The sequence below is a fragment of the Lampetra fluviatilis genome, chromosome 44 (assembly GCF_964198595.1).
Source record: "Lampetra fluviatilis chromosome 44, kcLamFluv1.1, whole genome shotgun sequence".
In the NCBI taxonomy this organism is placed as follows: Eukaryota; Metazoa; Chordata; class Hyperoartia; order Petromyzontiformes; family Petromyzontidae; genus Lampetra; species Lampetra fluviatilis.
The window spans coordinates 10,279,027-10,297,404 of record NC_136318.1 but is presented as its reverse complement, the minus strand read 5'-3'; the positions used below and the strand labels follow the sequence as shown (position 1 = coordinate 10,297,404).

Here is an 18,378-nt window from a genome sequence, read left to right as displayed (position 1 = left end):
ACAAAATCCATCGGCAGACAATATGCCTCCTTCACATATTCGTCCCTCGACACAAAAAAAAACAAAAAATGCAAAGTATGAATTTACACATTCCATCGGACGCCACGGCCTTCTGTGAGTGAATAATCTCGGCCAGCATTGGTTCAGCACAAGCAAAACTCTGGATCGTTTTCAACATTCGGTGTCTCATCAGCAGTCAGACTTGCTTGAACAATATTGGTGAACTTTTATTACCAGGTAAAGCCCACTTGAGCCATTAGCCCTTCGTGTCATCCACAAAACCTTGCTGCCTGCGCTGTGCTGGATATTACAGGCGTGCATAGTCACCACTACCGGCCAAAAAAACACGAATGCTCCCTAAACAGCACTTGCGTCTCCAGTCTTTACGGCTATAGGGGGAACTTTGTCTTTAATTTGTGTATACGTGTATGTGCTGGGCACCTGCTAGCCACCTCAGCCAGTTAGCACACAACACCTGGGGCCTGTCCCCTGACCTCTTGCCAACGAGCCTTCGTTTGCCTCTTCACGTGACGACTTCAAAGTAAATATATCCCTGGCACAAGAGTCGTAGTGACATCACCACCACTTAGTGGCTAATGGCAGTGGTTGTGTGTATGGCCGGTGTGTGTGTGTGTGCGAACACTGTTGCTTTATTTATTCATAATGTGGCTTTCCAATCCAGCAATTCAAAATAAACATGATTTCGCAGCGTACTTCTCTGGGACGATAAATATTTACGCATTACACTCTCAAATATATTATTTTGGGAAATATTTACACACAAACCAGCTGTGTTCTTTGAGTCCATCTGGCAGAGTGTGTTGGTTACGAACTCCAGCACGTGTATATGTATATATGTACGGCTATTTGCTAATCCACTGCTGGATGGAGACCTCCCGGTGCCGTGTCTGTCATGGGCAGAGGTCGGCAACCAAAATAAAAAGAAGTGCCATTTTTTTGGTATAATTCGGTAAAAACTATACAGTATTTCAAAAGCCGCAACGCATGCGAATATGAGACGGTGGTCCTGAATGAATAACGTCACGAAGCAGTCCGTAAATAGCAACCCCTGGTCACGGGGGTTGTTTGGCCATACTTTACCACGCTTGTCAGTACGGGTTGTTCAATAATAAGTGTAATATCACTCGCTACTGATGTCGACCGTCGTCAGGAATCGAACTTTGGGTAGCTGGGTTCAAAGCCAGTGTGCGAAACCATTACTCTACTCACTTAAAACTAGGACCCATGTCTTTTAACAGAGGGGACACTTGCCTTATAAACACCTGGCAGTTCACCAGCATTGGTTAATGCGTGCCTGACTGCTGAGCAGACGTTGGCTTCTCAAAAACCGGTCAAGAATTGTTGCTTGTGCCAAACTAATGCTGATTAAATTACGCACTCCCAGAAAGGTCGTGCGGCTGATGGGATGTGTAAATATACATTTAATTTTTAAATGTGGAGGCACAGATATTTGAAAGCGCTATCTCGTTTCTTTATTTTATTATAAACTCTAGTATGGATCGTACTATTGTAGCTATTTTAAAGTTACGCTCTCTGTGGCCTTGCAGTTTGCGTGGCCAACACGCCCCTTAGTGGCCAGCCCATACAACTCCACACGCGTGCTCGTCACAACGATCGTGCCCAAAGCAAGGGAGATGTTAACGTTGCCATGATGTTCTTTTGAGAGCTTCTGGAGATGCGCAGCTAATGTCATCAGAGATGATTTACGGGGAATGAGTAAGAGGGGAGCAATTGTTCACCAGATGTTCGGCTGGTTTTGAGTTGCCATTGGCGCATCCAAATGGGGGTGATTGGAACAACAGGCCGCCCTTGAGACCCCAAAATGTGGTATTTAATTTACACTGGAGAAAATATATTCAACGTAGAGTGTTATTAAAAAACATGATATTTCTGGATTGAATAGATTTAGTATGTTGGAAACAAATGATTTGGTGGTAATAATAAAGAATCACCTACCGACCTCTCTGGGCCCTCTATGTGCTATGAAGAAGGGCGATTGCCCTGAATGTCACGAATGGCATACTTTTCCTTTTGAGGCCATACGGTGCTTTTGACGAATGTGTTGAGTTTGCACATGAGCAGTAGTTCTGTTAAATCTGCTTCCATGGGCCATTCTCAAATGCAAAAGGTTGCACTGCCCTGCAAGGGTCCCGAATGGACAATTTGTTGGCTGCAGCCTGGTCACACACAACATCCCCACGATAGTGAATCTGTCCATTTGGATGAATTCCAGCTGTGGGATTTAAAACGTCAGGTTGATTGGCATGCAATGAGTGCTGTTTGCAGTGTTTATATTAAAAAAAGTGAGCGTCTAGTGTGGATAAAGACACTCAAGTTATTGTTTCAGCTGGAGTTATTCTCAAGCACAGGGTGATACACTGCGAACTGCGACCATGTCAAGTAGAAACGTCTTCATCTCATTGCATGGTACGAGTAAGCAGTGATGCCACGCAGTGATGTCACACAGTGATGCCACGCAGTGATGTCACACAGTGATGCCACGCAGTGATGTCACACAGTGATGTCACACACAGTGATGTCACACAATGATGTCTCACACACAGTGATGTCACACACAGTGATGCCAAATAGTGATGTCACACACAGTGATGCCACGCAGTGATGTGACACACACAGTGATGTTACACAGTGACGGCACAGTGATGCCACACAGTGAAGTCGCACAGAGATGACACACAGATTCCAATCAGTGATGTCACGGTATGCTATGCGCTCTGTGGCTCAAGCAAGCACTGTTAGCGAGCACCCTATGAAGAGCAGGACAGTACACGAGGGGGTGGGTGGCTAGCACCACGCCCGAACGCCTTTGTCTCACTCGTGTCGATGTTCACACACCGCACGAGGTACACCAAGGGGATGCCCAGGACCGGTTCAGATATTCATCACTGATCTTGGCCATGAGCAGGTGTTGAACTCAGGTCGCCCGGTTCGGAGTACAGTGCGCAAACCACTGCGCCACCGCTCCGCATATTTTTCACAACACTGCACCGCATGTCAGGGACACGAGACAATTTAAACTCATTGAATCTCAAATGCGATACGATGCATGAATTGTAAGCTTCATGGTCAACATTAAGAATGGTTCCGCAGAAGTCAGTGAGTTGTGCTATGAACTCCGATGGCGAGATATTCACTGCCTCGCCATGTATGCAGGACGTCGTGGGTTCGATCCCGATCCTGATGTCTATTTGGAGTTTGCACGTGCGCGGTTCGCCCACTAGGGGTGTTGAGTCGCCACTCCACCAAGCAACTGGAGATGATAAATTATTTTTTATAATAAAAATACTTTTCTATAAATTGTTTTGTTGTGTTTAAGAATACATTATTATTTCAACGTGAATTGCATTATAAAGATAACATTTTAAGTTCATATCAGAAACCGCTGCAACACCACATTCTGATTTGTGCCTCGGGGAGGTCTCGGGGCGGCAGTGAAGGCGTTCGAGTGGAGAGATTTCCCTTCATTCATTTTGATTAGCTTCGCATTTTAGCCACGCCGTTTGAGACCCATTCAGGGCAGTGAAAAAGGCGCCCATGGCTGTAATGAGACGATGTCACAACGCGAGGTTGCACGGTGCAAATAGAGCAGGTCACGGCCTACACGCTCTAGGCTTTTGGCAGTGTCAAAGGAGGTGTGTAGTGTGGACTTGAGGGTCGTGGGGACAGCATTTTAGTGCTTTGTTTGGTTTCGTATTGTTTATAAATGCCTACCGTTGGTAGATAAGACAGTTATATAACTATTCTTTGGTTATTTCGGTAAAGTCACGTAGATAGAAAAATTATAATAAAAAATTAAGTGAATAAAAAATAAAAAAACCCACGAATGTAGACAGTAGCCTGGTTCTTAATCGGAGTGCACTGGCAATCTATAATGTAGACTGTAGCCTGGTTATTAAGTTTCGTGAGTGTACTGGCAGTATATAATGTAGACTGTAGCAATGGTTATTAAGTTGGGTGAGTGTTATATCACTTTCACGGGAAGGGCAATAACATGACGAGGTTTTTTTCTTAATTAGAACACCATCTTTTCAGAGGTCACTCACAACAACCCCCCCTAGTGGAAATGGCATGAGCCGCCACTGAGTTTGCACGTTCTGCCCGTGGACTCGTGGATTTTTCTCCGGGTCCTCCGGGTTTTCCTCCACATTTATAATCAACGTGCGTTTAGAGTATTTGCTATACATTTCCACGTGATACGCTACTTCGTTGAGCTATCATGTGTGTTTGCCAGGTCGCTTCTGAAAAAGAGATACACAGCTCAGTAGGGCCTTACCTGGTAAAGTAAAATAGTTTAGCTTTAGTTTGTGAGCTTGGTTCCCAGAAATCGCTACCATTGGTGGCAAGTAAACATTTGAACTGGTCCTGCGTCCACACACCCTGCAGTGTTGTTCTGCGCTAGAAACGTCGATATCGTTTTTCCGTGCCACTGCCCGCCGTGTTTCATGTGCGCGGGTTTTATTTCTTTTTTTAGATGCAAGGAGCGAGTTTGCAAACGGGCGGTTTGTTCAGTATCCTTTATTTCACTCAGGTGCAAGCCAATTGGGAACAAGCGTTTCCATTTCGGTGGAGACCTGGACCACAAAGCGATACAGGAAACGTGTAAATAAACAGTCACAGCCCCTTCTAACGTCACAAACATGACATCGATATGAACATTAAAACCGCTGTACAGCTCTGCGATGTTGTTTATCGGGTTGTGCCACGCATGGTTCCACGCCACGTCCGATGTTTTGTTGCCACGTGCTCGGAGCTTCTTGAAGAATCGAACTGAACTATTCCTGAATAAGCTCCCTGCACGGCAGAGCTGAAACGTCGGGCGTCGACGCCGAACAACACGGGTGGCACGACCCCGAAAACGCGTCAGGGCGCTGTTATACAGTGAGCGTTAACACGACGATTAACGACAAATAATGGAGTATCAACTAAACAATACTGGAACGCAGTATAGATTTGTTATTTGAATATAACTCAACCTACGATAAGCTGCCTTGTAGTTGTGCAATAGGGTACAGTTGAGCATTTAACAGTCATAGTGCGCATGCACACGAATCTAATTTGAAAATCGAAATCTGGCAGGTAAGGAATTGCTATTTATCATAAGAGATACATAATTAGCTGCTGTTTATCCTGTGGGTGTAATACCAATTTCATCTGCACCCTCCACCACCCGACAGCGCCAATGAAATCAGTCGGGTTACGGATGCTACAGATGAGAATTGGCATTATACAGTGAGGAAAAAAAGTATTTGATCCCCTGCTAATTTTGTACGTTTGCCCACTGACAAAGAAATGATCAGTCTATAATTTTAATGGTAGGTTTATTTGAACAGTGAGAGACAGAACAACAACAAAAAAATCCAGAAAAACGCATGTCAAAAATGTTATAAATTGATTTGCATTTTAATGAGGGAAATAAGTATTTGACCCCTCTGCAAAACATGACTTAGTACTTGGTGGCAAAAACCTTGTTGGCAATCACAGAGGTCAGACGTTGCTTGTAGTTGGCCATCAGGTTTGCACACATCTCAGAAGGGATTTTGTCCCACTCCTCTGCAGATCTTCTCCACGTCATTAAGGTTTCGAGGCTGACGTTTGGCAACTCAAACCTTCAGCTCCCTCCACAGATTTTCTATGGGATTAAGGTCTGGAGACTGGCTAGGCCACTCCAGGACCTTAATGTGCTTCTTCTTGAGCCACTGTTTTGTTGCCTTGGCCGTGTATTTTGGATCATTGTCATGCTGGAATACCCATCCACGACCCATTTTCAATGCCCTGGCTGAGGCAAGGAGGTTCTCACTCAAGATTTGACGGTACATGGCCCCATCCATCGTCCCTTTGATGCGGTGAAGTTGTCCTGTCCCCTTAGCAGAAAAACACCCCCAAAGCATAATGTTTCCACCTCCATGTTTGACAGTTGACAGTGGGGATGGTGTTTTTTGCGGTCATAGGCAGCATTCCTCCTCCTCCAAACACGGCGAGTTGAGTTGATGCCAAAGAGCTCCATTTTGGTCTCATCTGACCACAATACTTTCACCCAGTTGTCCTCTGAATAATTCAGATGTTCATTGGCAAACTTCAGACGGGTATGTATATGTGCTTTCTTGAGCAGGGGGACCTTGTGGGCGCTGCAGGATTTCAGTCCTTCACGGCGTAGTGTTACCAACTGTTTTCTTGGTGACAATGGTCCCAGCTGCCTTGAGATCATTGACAAGATCCTCCCGTGTAGTTCTGGGCTGATTCCTAACCGTTCTCATGATCATTGCAACTCCACGTGGTGAGATCTTGCATGGAGCCCCAGGCCGAGGGAGATTGACAGTTCTTTTGTGTTTCTTCCATTTGGGAATAATCGCACCAACTGTTGTCACCTTCTCACCAAGCTGCTTGGCGATGGTCTTGTAGCCCATTCCAGCCTTGTGTAGATCTACAATCTTGTCCCTGACATCCTTGGAGAGCTCTTTGGTCTTGGCCATGGTGGAGAGTTTGGAATCTGATTGATTGATTGCTTCTGTGAACAGGTGTCTTTATACAGGTAACAAGCTGAGATTAGGAGCACTCCCTTTAAGAGTGTGCTCCTAATCTCAGCTCGTTACCTGTATAAAAGACACCTGGGAGCCAGAAATCTTTCTGATTGAGAGGGGGTCAAATACTTATTTCCCTCATTAAAATGCAAAACAATTTATAACATTTTTGACATGCGTTTTTCTGGATGTTTTTGTTATTCTGTCTTTCACTGTTCAAATAAACCTACCATTAAAATTACAGACTGATCATTTCTTTGTCAGTGGGCAAACGTACAAAATTAGCAGGGGATCAAATACTTTTTTCCCTCACTGTAACCACACGACGATCGAAGCCAACAGCAGCTAGTTGTGAGTCAGAACATTGGTTGCGAAAGCCTTCGTATAAACTTAACCGGAAGAGAGGTGCAATGTTACGTCGCGTGTGAGACGCAGCTCTGCGGTGGTAAAAAAAAGTTTCTAATTTAGTGCGGTTACACTTGGGGCGTAATAACACGTACTTTGTAAGTTACATTCAGTCACGTCAATAATTCAATGACACGCCAGTCAATTCTTGATTACCTGGGGGGGGGGGGCATTGGACGGGTGGTCTGGATAAAACTAAAACACAGATAATGCAACGTTTGTGTTAAATTCGGTGAATGAACGTATTGGCAGTACACCGGTGCGGGGTATGAAAAAAAAAGCTAATTTTTCACAATACTCATTTTTCTTTCCCCGTGATTCGCAACCCCGGTCACAAAATCTTGCGGGTCGTTCGTCAAAATCAGTTGTCGTGATGTCGAAACAGTCAGAAGATGAATGTTTATACGAGCAGCTGAGCACGACGCTTCACAGCCTGTTGACGTATAGCATCACCCAGCCTGATGACGATTGGCTGCTCCGTGTTCCAAGCGCAGATTTGACTCCTCGTGTCCTAGATTGGTCGGGCGGTTACTCGATTCAACAAACCCAAATCAACGGTCAATGTTAACCTTTTTTTAGCAAGTGTCAGTAGACCGAATAAACCTTCAAATCGCATAAAACTTGACGACAGAAGTCTATTAAAGACTGATAACAGATTTGCTGATTCAATGTAGATTTTAGACTGTTTTATGAGGATCGATGTGTTGTGCTGCACCGGTGTAACGCCAATATGTCCGTATATTTAGTTTTCACCAACACATGGGCATGAAGATGGTGAGTGTGCCTCCTCGTTCTCTCACCGTTTGAAGCAATGGGCTTTGTGACCGCTAATGCGTCTGCAGTTACGTGGGCGACGTGTCACTGGGCCCGTGACTCGTGGGGGAGGGGGGGGGTGATACAGCGCGAGCGAGTGAGCACGGGCAAAGATATTTCACGGAACAATTTTCACAAGCAATCACGGTTATAGCCCACAAACTCAGATGATTCCCCCCACCCTGACAATCGAGAGCTGACCTGATGTTGATGCTGGTATGACGTCGTCGGCGTTGCGTATCGATGCAACATTGTTGCGCGTAACATGCCGGTAGATTCTGCTTTTGTTTATTTGCCCGTGGCCTCCGGTTAACGGCTCGGTCGGTACACGGGGACGAGGGGGGGCTAAAATCTACTCCGAGCGCTGTTGGAGTGTGAGAGTGGTCGGATGGCTCGACGGTCAGAGGCAATGAACCCATCGCCACCTTGCGGTCTGAATCGATGTTTAAAATCGGGAGCTTGAAGCTCTGAACAGTGTTCCCATTCCACACTAATCTTGAGCAATTGCTTGTGTGAGGGTTTATCCCCTTCTGCCAAATTAAATAAATAAAACAACGAGGTGCGAGTACTTTGGTTAAACTTGGTTTTCATAGGTAAGTGGTCAATGGCACGCTCCGGCTCTGATACATTTGAAATCCATATCTGAAGGGCCATTGCCCGAAACGTTGAACAAAGCCCTTCAGATGAATCTACACAGCACGGTGTGTGGAAGTGCAGTCCTTGCAGTGTGAACAGGAGATCGCTTGAAGGGATCTCAGAAGTAGTTCTGTATTGTTACCTTCCATGTGTCGTGTGCTCCATCACGGGGTGGTTTTGCACTAAATCCCTGCTGCGCGAGATTGCCAAACGGACCCCCTTCATCTCATGACAGGATGGCGACGTCACAATTGTAATCAAGTTGGGGGGGAAAAAAGCACAACAATAAAACAATAAACAGATAAATATAAACCCTGCATTCATAATCCTTCAAACAGTTTGGACAAGATGGATGCGTCGCTTCAGCAAGTCAGATAAAAAAAAAAGATGTAAACTACAATCGCCGCTCAGAATGTCGGTCCATTTTAGCTCCGGTTAGATGCTTGCAATCGCAATCACTACGCAATTGGTTTAATCCCGTCTTTTAATCCACTTTGAGCTCAGCACAGGGTGGCCCCTCTTAAACGGAACACGCGGATAAAGCCGCAGTGCGCCGTGTGCGGTTCTTATCGCCGCAGAGCCACGTATTTAATCCTTGGGCCGTGGTGACGTAAACATTTGCATGCTGTTCAATATTTTAGCGGCGTAATATACGTACGCACGTCTGTTGACCTACCACACCATTCATGGCCAATCGTGCTCATCGCAACGCGGAGTGCCGATGTGCGCCAAGGGGTGCCCTGTGGCATTTGTGATATTAGGACATCCGCTCAACATAATTCAAACTGATTCATAATTGGGTTTTGTTTTTAATTGGGTTGGGTTGTGTAAAAAAATGTGTCATAAACCGTCCTCCACCCGACACAGCCAATTTATAAAAAGTGTCACGTGAATCAAACGTGGACAAATTTATTACCGCTGCAGTACCACTGGTGTTGTTATTGTTGTTGGAGAGCGATGTCACAACATTTAAATAAAAGTAACTGAAGATTACATCCAACATCCTCAGGTTATTAACAGGAGCTCAGATCTCGAGATCTCCTCAGATCTCGAGAGTAATAATCATTACACGCCAACTAACTTCAGCGAAGTGACTGAGCATCGTTAACAAAACTACCACATTCCTAGTTTGGCCAGGATAATCCAGGGTTCATAAATGCTGGGTGTCCCAAAGCATTTGCGGAAATCGGTATTTTAACCGAGTAAAAAAAAAGTCTGGCCTAATGATCGACTCATGACAGGTGGCAAAGGGTGGGCCAACCTGAGTAGTGGGCTGAGTTACACATCGGGTGGTCAATCAGTTTCAAAGACAATGCATATATTGCATTAATAACCTCTTGTTTTAACAGCTTTCTCGCTGGTTCAGCAGATCCACTGCTGGATTATTTTTTCCGCCTGAGGACGACCGCTTATGTTGCGATCGAAACATCGTGATATTTTGTTTTTTCTACCTACCTGACTTTACTGAAAGAACCAAAGAGTATGGATTCCTGCAGTCACGAAAGCTTCAAATCAGGAATGCATATATTATCATAGCATATCTGTTTGCATGTTTTGCCACATGTACGTGTGGTTAATGCAGACTTGACGCCTCGCAAAAGGTATCTATTTGGTATTGCCAGAAAGGCTAAAACATTCTTATTTTCATCAAGCAACACAAGCCGCTCATCGTGTGGGAGGGGCTAGCGACCGAGTGGACGTAGCTAATGGGGTGGGGGGGAGGGGCTACCGCATTGTCCCAGTCAAGCCTCTGTACAAATTTGGCAGCTTTAACCATGACGCGTGTGACGTCAACTACCAACTGGCACATGTCGTCATCGTCGTCGTCACGCCCCACAAAACATTCAACACCTCTCGACATACCGCTGCATCCCCCAACCTCCGCAGCGTACTCAGAAGACGTTCGTGATCACGTCCGCTCGTGACCCCTGCGACCCTCGCGACGCCGTTTATAAGCTTGTCCAATGCGACGAGGGCGACTTGGAGACAGTGTGGTTGAGCGCCCGAGCGAATCGTCCTACGAGCGACATGAACTCCCCGAAGTCCACCTCGCCGTCGCCGTTCTGGTCGAGGGCCGAGATGAATTCCTTCAGCTGCCTCTTGGTTTTCAGGCACTGCAAATAGCGCACGGAGGCAACATCACGGCAACATCACGCTTGGGTAGAGAGACAGCTGACGACGACCGTTAGCAACAGTCATGGGGAAGAATGTCTCACGATTCTGGAAAATGGAATAGTACTCCATGTAAATACATTGTCTTGAGTAGTGGATTACTATGCAACTGAGAATTTGAATGCGTAGACTTTCTTGGAGAGCTATGTTAAGGAGCAGACGATCCTGGGCAAACCAGAACAGGTGGCAACCTGATATTGGCATCGACGTTACAGAGACCGTTTATCTCATGCAGTCAACACATTTGTCAACAACACTGTGATCTTAAACGGAATTTTTTTTTACAGGAGTTTAACTAAAATATATTTGTTCCAGCTAACCGCAAGATATGGCCTATTATCTAATCCAATGTAGCATCTCACTCTACCCCTAACCCTCACCTATAACCCCTAAACCTAACCCATAACCCAGGGGTCCAAATAAGTAGGTGGAACACATGTTGTCTGGTGGGAACAAATATTCTATGGAGCCAATATTCATTCATTGGGGGAGAGTGGAGGTGCAGCAGTTAGCACACTGTCCTTTGAACCCGGCGACGTGAATTGATTAATCAGCCATGGCTAACATTGGTGGCAAGTGATACGTGAATCGGTCCCGGGCATCCACCTCCTTCACCAACCACGCACTGACCAGCTTGGTGAAGTATGGTCACGGAACACCCACGACCAACATGAAGGGCGAAGGCTTTCATTGGTGAATTGACAAAGGGATGTAAATTATCCAAAGGTAAATGTGCAACCAATATTATCCATAATGGAAGTTCTTTTGAGGTTAGATCTCGTAAATATAAATGTGTTGTTAAACCCGCCACCACCCGACACAATATTTGTCACGTAAACAAAACGTGCCTCCTCTACCACGCTGCCCAGGCGTCTTGGAAGAGGCGAGAGTTACCCACACTTTACCCCACCCCGCGTGACCCGCCCGGTGGGCCGGAGGAGATTCAAGAAACGTGCCCCGTCGTTTCATCTGCCCGCACCAGGATATTGCACTAACAACTTTTGTATGGCTGCTGGATTATAAAAACAAAATCACAATAAATATTTTTTAAGTATCTTTTCCCCACAACGTTATCCCAATTTCGGTCGTGGGAGATGGAATCGAACCCGCGCCCTGCGGGGACCGCAAGCCCCAGTGCACCAGGGGCCATGTCCCGAACCGACGTTACCTCGTGCAGGGTCGGCATCTCAGTCTGCAGCAGGTTCTTGAACTCCTGTTTGTCGAGCTTGAAGGGGTCCCCCGAGCTTCCCGCGTGCTTGTGGAAAGCCTCCACCAGGCCGTAGAGAGCCTCCTCAATCGCCGTGCTCGCCTTCAGCGAGATGCTGCTCGCCACGTACGCACATGCACGCGCGGATACAGAGATCGGTCAGAGTGCAGACGATGGGGATGGTTTCGTTTTATTTGTATGTTTTTGGGTGATTTGTTTACCTTTCTTGTACTTTGCTCTCCTGTCGTATTTTGTATTGTTTGTTGTAACGTTCTTACCCGCCCCTACTGAACATCCGTGAAAAAGATCTTCATAGCTCATAGGATTCCTCCAAGATAAATACATATTCTGAATCTGAATGATTTGGTGTTAGCCGCTGCATTGTGTTGTTCACAAAAATGGAAGGAACCGGAAATAGAGGAGGACCTAACAAGGAGTGGCTTGACGACGACAGATGAGATTGATGCCAGAAAGATGTGGCACTACTTGAGCATATTGGCACAAGGCAGAAGAAGGTAGAAACAAATGAGGACGTGTGCAGTGGACACCTACGGGGCTGTCTACCCATGGATCGTGATCATGACGATGCTACGTTTGGCGGTGGTGGATGCGCGCGCAGGGCCTGCAATCCGGCATTGTGTTGGAGGCAAGTGAGGATGGTGGATTGGGACGAATGGAAAACGTCGCGAGGAGGAGCCGGATCCTGGCTCGCCAGCAGAATGCAGTCCAGAAAACTGTGGACTGTGTCGTCTGTCTCTTCTGTGTGGGATACAGCATTGCCCCTTCGCATGTGTGGGTTTTCTCCGGGTGCTGTAGTTTCTGTATAAGCACTCACGAATTGGCTGAAAGCATCTTGATATGTAGAGAACTGCAGAGCAGTTGTTTGGTGCCGGCTCACCACCTGGCAGCCTTCCAGCTTGGTCTGTGGTTCCTACTCAGCGACTGTGAGATGCGATTCGCATGAACGACGACGACTCTATATCAAACTAATCGTCAGGTAATTATTTTTCACTGGTCCACAAGTATGTGCGTAAGCCCCACATGCACATGAACTACACACACACAAGCCCCATACACATATGAGCCCCACACACACGATCCCCCCCACACACACGAGCCCCACACACACACACACGAGTCTCACACACACACACGATCCCCCACACACACACACACGAGTCCCCCCCACACACACACACACATGAGTCCCCCCCACACACACGAGCACCACACACACACACACGAGCACCACACAGACACACACGAGCACCACACACACAGGAGTCTCACACACACACACGATCCCCCCCCCCCCACACACACACGAGTCCCCCACACACACACCAAACACACACACACACACGAGTCTCACACACACACGATCCCCCACACACACACACGAGTCCCCCCCACATACACACGAGCACCACACACACACACAATTCCCCCACGCACACACACACACGAGCCGCACGCACGCCTGGTTGCGGAGCAGCGCGCGGATGTAGGAGTCGTCGATGAGGATGGTGAACTTGTTGAGGAATGTCATGTACTCGCTGAAGTCGATGGTGCCGTCTCCGTTGGCATCGAGCGACCTCATGAGGTTGTCCATGGCCTGCGGGGACTGGCAGTGCTGCCCACAGCAGCGGCAACAACAACAAACAGCAGCAGCACGCTTCATACGGCGTCCCTGTCGCGTGAACACCTCTCCTCCGTCTGGGGTTAAAAGGCGCAGTCCCGCAAATCGCTCGCTCACGCCACCGCAAGAGGGGGCTCTCGAGACTCTCTAACCACAGAGTATTTGGCCTACTCTTCCACGCTAGCCACCAGACGTCTCGGACTGAAGATGGGGAAGCACCCAGACTTTGCCCCACCACACGCGAACTAGCTTTATTTTGGTGATTTCGAAAACGTTTTGGTTTAGCCATATTTGTTTGTTGTAGTACAGAGTTAGACTGATAACTTTAATCTAAATTGTCTTATGGTTGTTATTGTTTGACTTGCATCCTACTGGGATTTTTGCACACAGCATTGATACACGGTGCTTTTTCTGGAAGACTTTGCTGTTTTTTCCTGGATTTTTCTGTTTGCGCGTAGTCACTTTAATGTTTCTTGTTCATGTTTTTGTTTGTTGCGGTTGCACCCGGTTCAAGAGCCGAATGGCTCACAGGGCTATACCAAATAAATGAAACTGAAACTGAGCTGCCAGATCGACGATCTGTGATGGTTGTAACCCATTCCGTACTGCCGAGTAGACGGAAGCGATTGTGGTGGTTGGGGGGATAAGTTAGGAAACTTGCACCCTTATTTCACCTGCCACGCCCGGGAGATTGAACCAGCGACTTCTGCATCTGCTGGGAGGCCGCGGTGGATCGGTCGGAGTGGAGGAGGGCGCTGCGATCCCGCGCACCGCTTACGTGTTCCATCGAGCGAGCGGTGGAACACAGAAAGAGTAATTCCTGCAGTCACGAAAGCTTCAAATCTAGTTTGAACCACCTCTACGGGGAGGATTTCTACACAACTCACACTTAACTTCTAATTAAGCAATATTTGGAAGAACGTATTCAACCAGGCTATGCGTTAACTGCGTGTTATCCGACTATCTGTGTTGCATTGCATTACACTTCCAAATTTGACTAAGTTTGTTTTCTCAAACTTCTTATTTCTCTCTCTAAATTTTGGCATGCTTGTTTGTTTATAAGTCCCTTTTCTCTCCTCCGACCGCTACGAGGAATAGTTCCACACAACTCTGTCATTGACATGCTAATTTCTCTACCCCAATCCCCCTCTCTCTCTCTATTTAAAGCCTCAACAGAGAGGCGTTGTTTCTCTGTGTCTATATGTGTGTCTATCTCTGTGTCTCTGAGTGTGTCTCTCTGCTTATGTGTCTGTCTATGTGTCTCTGTGTGTGTTTTGTCTCTCTCTCAAGTTTAGCAATCTTTGGAAGAACGTAATCAACCAGGTAGGGTGTTGACCGGTGTGTTAGCCGATTCTCTGTGTTGTATTGCATTATATTTCTAAGATTAATAGGTTTGTTTTCTCATTCATTCTTACCTGATGGCGTTTGCTTGTGTTGCAATCGAAACGTCGTATTCTATTATTTCATTTAATTTCTTTCTACCTGACTTTACCGAAAGAACCAAAGAGCAATTACTGAGATTATTCAAAATAAGAGCTAACCACGAGAGGGATCCGCCTCCCGCGTCCGACACCGCTGTGGAAGGTGACGTCCGACAACGCTGTGGAAGGTGACGTCCGACAAGGCATTATAAAACAACACCACATTTAATTTTCTATTTTACCAGTTGCGGCCCACTGAGCTATGTAGCTCTGTTTCAGAAGCGACATCGCCTCAAATGACAGCTCAACCAAGTGGCTTATCAAGTGGAAATTTCGAACAGCCAAATACTCTAAACGCGTGATGTTGAATCTAAATGTAGAGGGGAAAAACCGGAGGACCACACTACCACGGGGAGAGAGAATCACGCAAACTCCAAATATACAGGGGTCGGGATCCAACCCACGATCTCATGGACACCAGGCGAGGCAGACAACATCTCGCCACCGTGGCGCCCCTTGGCTAGCTGCATCATCCTGCAAGCCAGCCGAGTTGAAGCACAAACGTCTGCGAGTTGGCCAGCTGCTGCTCTGTCGGACCGCTTGGCTTGCACTGAGCTACAGTCACGCACTGCCACGTCCCACATGCAGCGGAGTGGCAGCGGTAGGACTGCCTCGTGTGGACCTATCGGCAATACCCAGTGGGAGCGTGCGAATGCCAAATAGCGGCAGACCCAAAAGAGAGAGAGAGAGATCTGTGGAACTCCGCGTGATACACAGTCAACCTATGAATCGTGACCTTCGAAATTCGCATGAGCATGTTCTGCCTGGCACGTGTGATTTGGCCCTCACACGATGCTGTTGGATGGCTTAGGAGAGGGGTCCCTTGTCCGTAAACATCTGGCAGTTCACCTGCATTGGTTCAAGCGAGCCTGACTGCGTATGAGATGATGGACAGACTCTTGGGGCAAATGCTGTTAGCTAGCACATATGAAGGCCTGCACGCCCGACCGCCTTTGTCTCCCCAGTGGCGATGTTTACACACAGCACCAGCTACTCATTTGAGGCTGAGTCGACCTAGGGGAGGCCCAGGACTGGTTCAGATATTCGTCACTGGTGTTGGCCGCGAGTCTATGGGTCTCCGTGCGAGTCTATGGGTCTCCGTCAGATTCTGTGGGTCGACGTGTGAGTCTATGGGTCTCCGTCCGAGTCTGTGGGTCTCCGTGCGAGTATGTGGATCTCCGTCAGAGTCTGTGGGTCTCCGTGCGAGTCTGTGGGTCTCCGTCAGAGTCTATGGGTCTCCGTGCGAGTCTGTGGGTCTCCGTGCGAGTCTATGGGTCTCCGTGCGAGTCTATGGGTCTCCGTCAGAGTCTGTGGGTCGACGTGTGAGTCTATGGGTCTCCGTCCTAGTCTGTGGGTCTCCGTGCGAGTCTGTGGGTCTCCGTGCGAGTCTGTGGGTCTCCGTCAGAGTCTGTGGGTCTCCGTGCGAGTCTGTGGGTCTCCGTCAGAGTCTGTGGGTCTCCGTGTGAGTCTATGGGTCTCCGTGCGGGTATGTGGGTCTCCGTCAGAGTCTGTGGGTCTCCGTGCGAGTCTGTGGGTCTCCGTCAGAGTCTGTGGGTCTCCGTGTGAGTCTATGGGTCTCCGTGTGAGTGTGGGTAGACGTGTGAGTCTGTGGGTCTCCGTGCGAGTGTGTGGGTCTCTGTGCGAGGCCGGATGCTCACCTGGGACATGGTGGGCAGCTCGTGCCGAATGAGGGAGCGCAGCTCGGTGACGCTGAGCGACAGGTCATCCCCGTCCTCTCCGGCGTAGCGGTGGAACACCTCAATGAGGGATGAGACGGCCGTCTCCACCTTGCCCTTGCGGCTGGACGAGCGGTGACCGTTCATGGCCGCGGTTTTACGCGGGGGGGGGGGGGCACAAGGGGGCCCCGCACAAACAGAACCTTCCGCCCACACTCGTGCGTGACAATAATAATAATGAGTCACGATGATGATAGTGCTGCTGCTGCTGGCAATGTCTGTAATTGCAAAAACACCGAGAGAATTGGACACTACTGCTTCGAGATGTATGGACCATTCAGTATTTGAGCGTTCCTGGGAAAAAAAACCCACGTCTAATGTGGGACGAACACTAACAATACATGAGAGTGACAACGCACTTTATTTAAAAACGTTTCATCAATAAATACATTTAACAAGAATGTCGTGCATTTAACACGTGGCCTTTATTTTAGCCGAGAAACTCTCTCCGAGTCTGATCTGCACTTTTTCAGGACTGGCAGGTCAGCAACCTCCTTGCTGCATGACCACCCCACTAACGCCTGCGGCTCTTATCGCCTCCGCAAAAAACGCCGCCGAACGGTGGCGGTCCAAGGGAAGACACCGCGGGGGTAGCGGCGCGGTTCGGCTTGACACGACCCCCTTGGCCTGTTAGTCCCCACCACATGGATCTTCCGCAATGCGAAAACCTCGAGACAGCCCTGGCACCCGAATCGCGCGGAACACTGGTGGGTGGGAGGCAACTCGTCTCTGGGAGCGTGCGTTGCCTGTCCGTCTGTCTGCCTGCCTGCCTGTCTGCGTTGCTTGTCTGTTTGTATGCGAGTCTGCCTGCGTGCGTGCACGATGACCGGTGGCTCCAGCTCAGTGAGATAAGAAACTCGCGGCGACTGATTTTATACGACTGACCGCGGTTCGCTGTGGATTTTTTTATTTATTGTTTAAGCTTCTTGGTTTGCCCGACCCCCTCGCCCCCGTTGTGTGGCGAGGTAATCGCTTCGGCTCAAATGCTCGGGAACAACGCCGCTATGAGGAACGCAACGGGGTCCGCGCAAGGTTGCAGGTTTTCGGCAGCTTAAGGGATTTGGAGAAAATGTAATTTGTAAACAAATCAAATGAATAAATAAATGCCACAAGCTTTAGTAGAAGTTGATGAAAAATTGGAGGGGAGGCTTGTGGCCCATAGGTCAGAGCAATGAGTGCACGGTTATGTAATTTCCTCGCTAGGGTTATGGCACCGACAGCAACGAGCGGAATAATAATGTTTAAATAACGTTTAAATAACGTTTAAATAACGTACGCTGCTAATGTGCAAGCTGCTCCCAGGAAGACTTGTCCACCATAGCAAAACGGTCGCCTAAGAGAGCGCGGTAACAACCTTGTGAGCGACACGGCGACCCGGGTGATGCGATGGGTGCAGTGGTTTACCGCACCGAATTCAATTTGTGGCCACGGCCAGCATCAGTGGTGAGTGATATCCGAACGCGGATCTACCTGGTTTGGTTTCAGCGCGGTGCAGTATGGGTTCAAACGACCCCCGTAGATGACAGGGCGTAAGGGAGGGCCTTCACATCCAGCAGTGGATTGAGAAAGGGGCTGCCAGTTATAATTGTAATTCAACGGTGGCTCTCTCTCTCTCCGATGCACTTTCAGGGTCGCGCCGCCACCGTGCCTTGTTCGGGAATTACGTGCGACGTTTTGCGCCACGTGCTTGTTCAGGCAGTTAAATTTTTCAACAAACACAACACACCCA

General features: G+C 48.1%; 1 protein-coding gene across 1 annotated transcript; it reads right to left on the bottom strand.

The window, feature by feature from the left end:
• Positions 1-4,551: 4,551 nt before the first annotated feature.
• Positions 4,552-18,304, bottom strand: LOC144947162 (uncharacterized). The gene is made up of 4 exons (XM_078876355.1): positions 16,572-18,304; positions 13,259-13,426; positions 11,755-11,943; positions 4,552-10,528 (listed from the first exon to the last, which is right to left on the bottom strand). The coding sequence occupies exons 1-4, from the start codon at positions 16,734-16,736 to the stop codon at positions 10,364-10,366; spliced, it is 687 nt and encodes a 228-aa protein (XP_078732481.1). The 5' UTR covers positions 16,737-18,304; the 3' UTR covers positions 4,552-10,363.
• Positions 18,305-18,378: the final 74 nt, after the last annotated feature.

Bases quoted from the DNA above. Each gene is read 5' to 3' on its own strand.
- LOC144947162 (XM_078876355.1), bottom strand. From the start codon at position 16,736: ATGAACGGTCACCGCTCGTCCAGCCGCAAGGGCAAGGTGGAGACGGCC. The intron at 13,427-16,571 runs GTGAGCATCCGG...TGCTGTGGGCAG, and splicing joins AGCTGCCCACCATGTCCCAG to CACTGCCAGTCCCCGCAGGC. The intron at 10,529-11,754 runs GTAACGTCGGTT...CGCTATTTGCAG, and splicing joins AGATGCCGACCCTGCACGAG to TGCCTGAAAACCAAGAGGCA.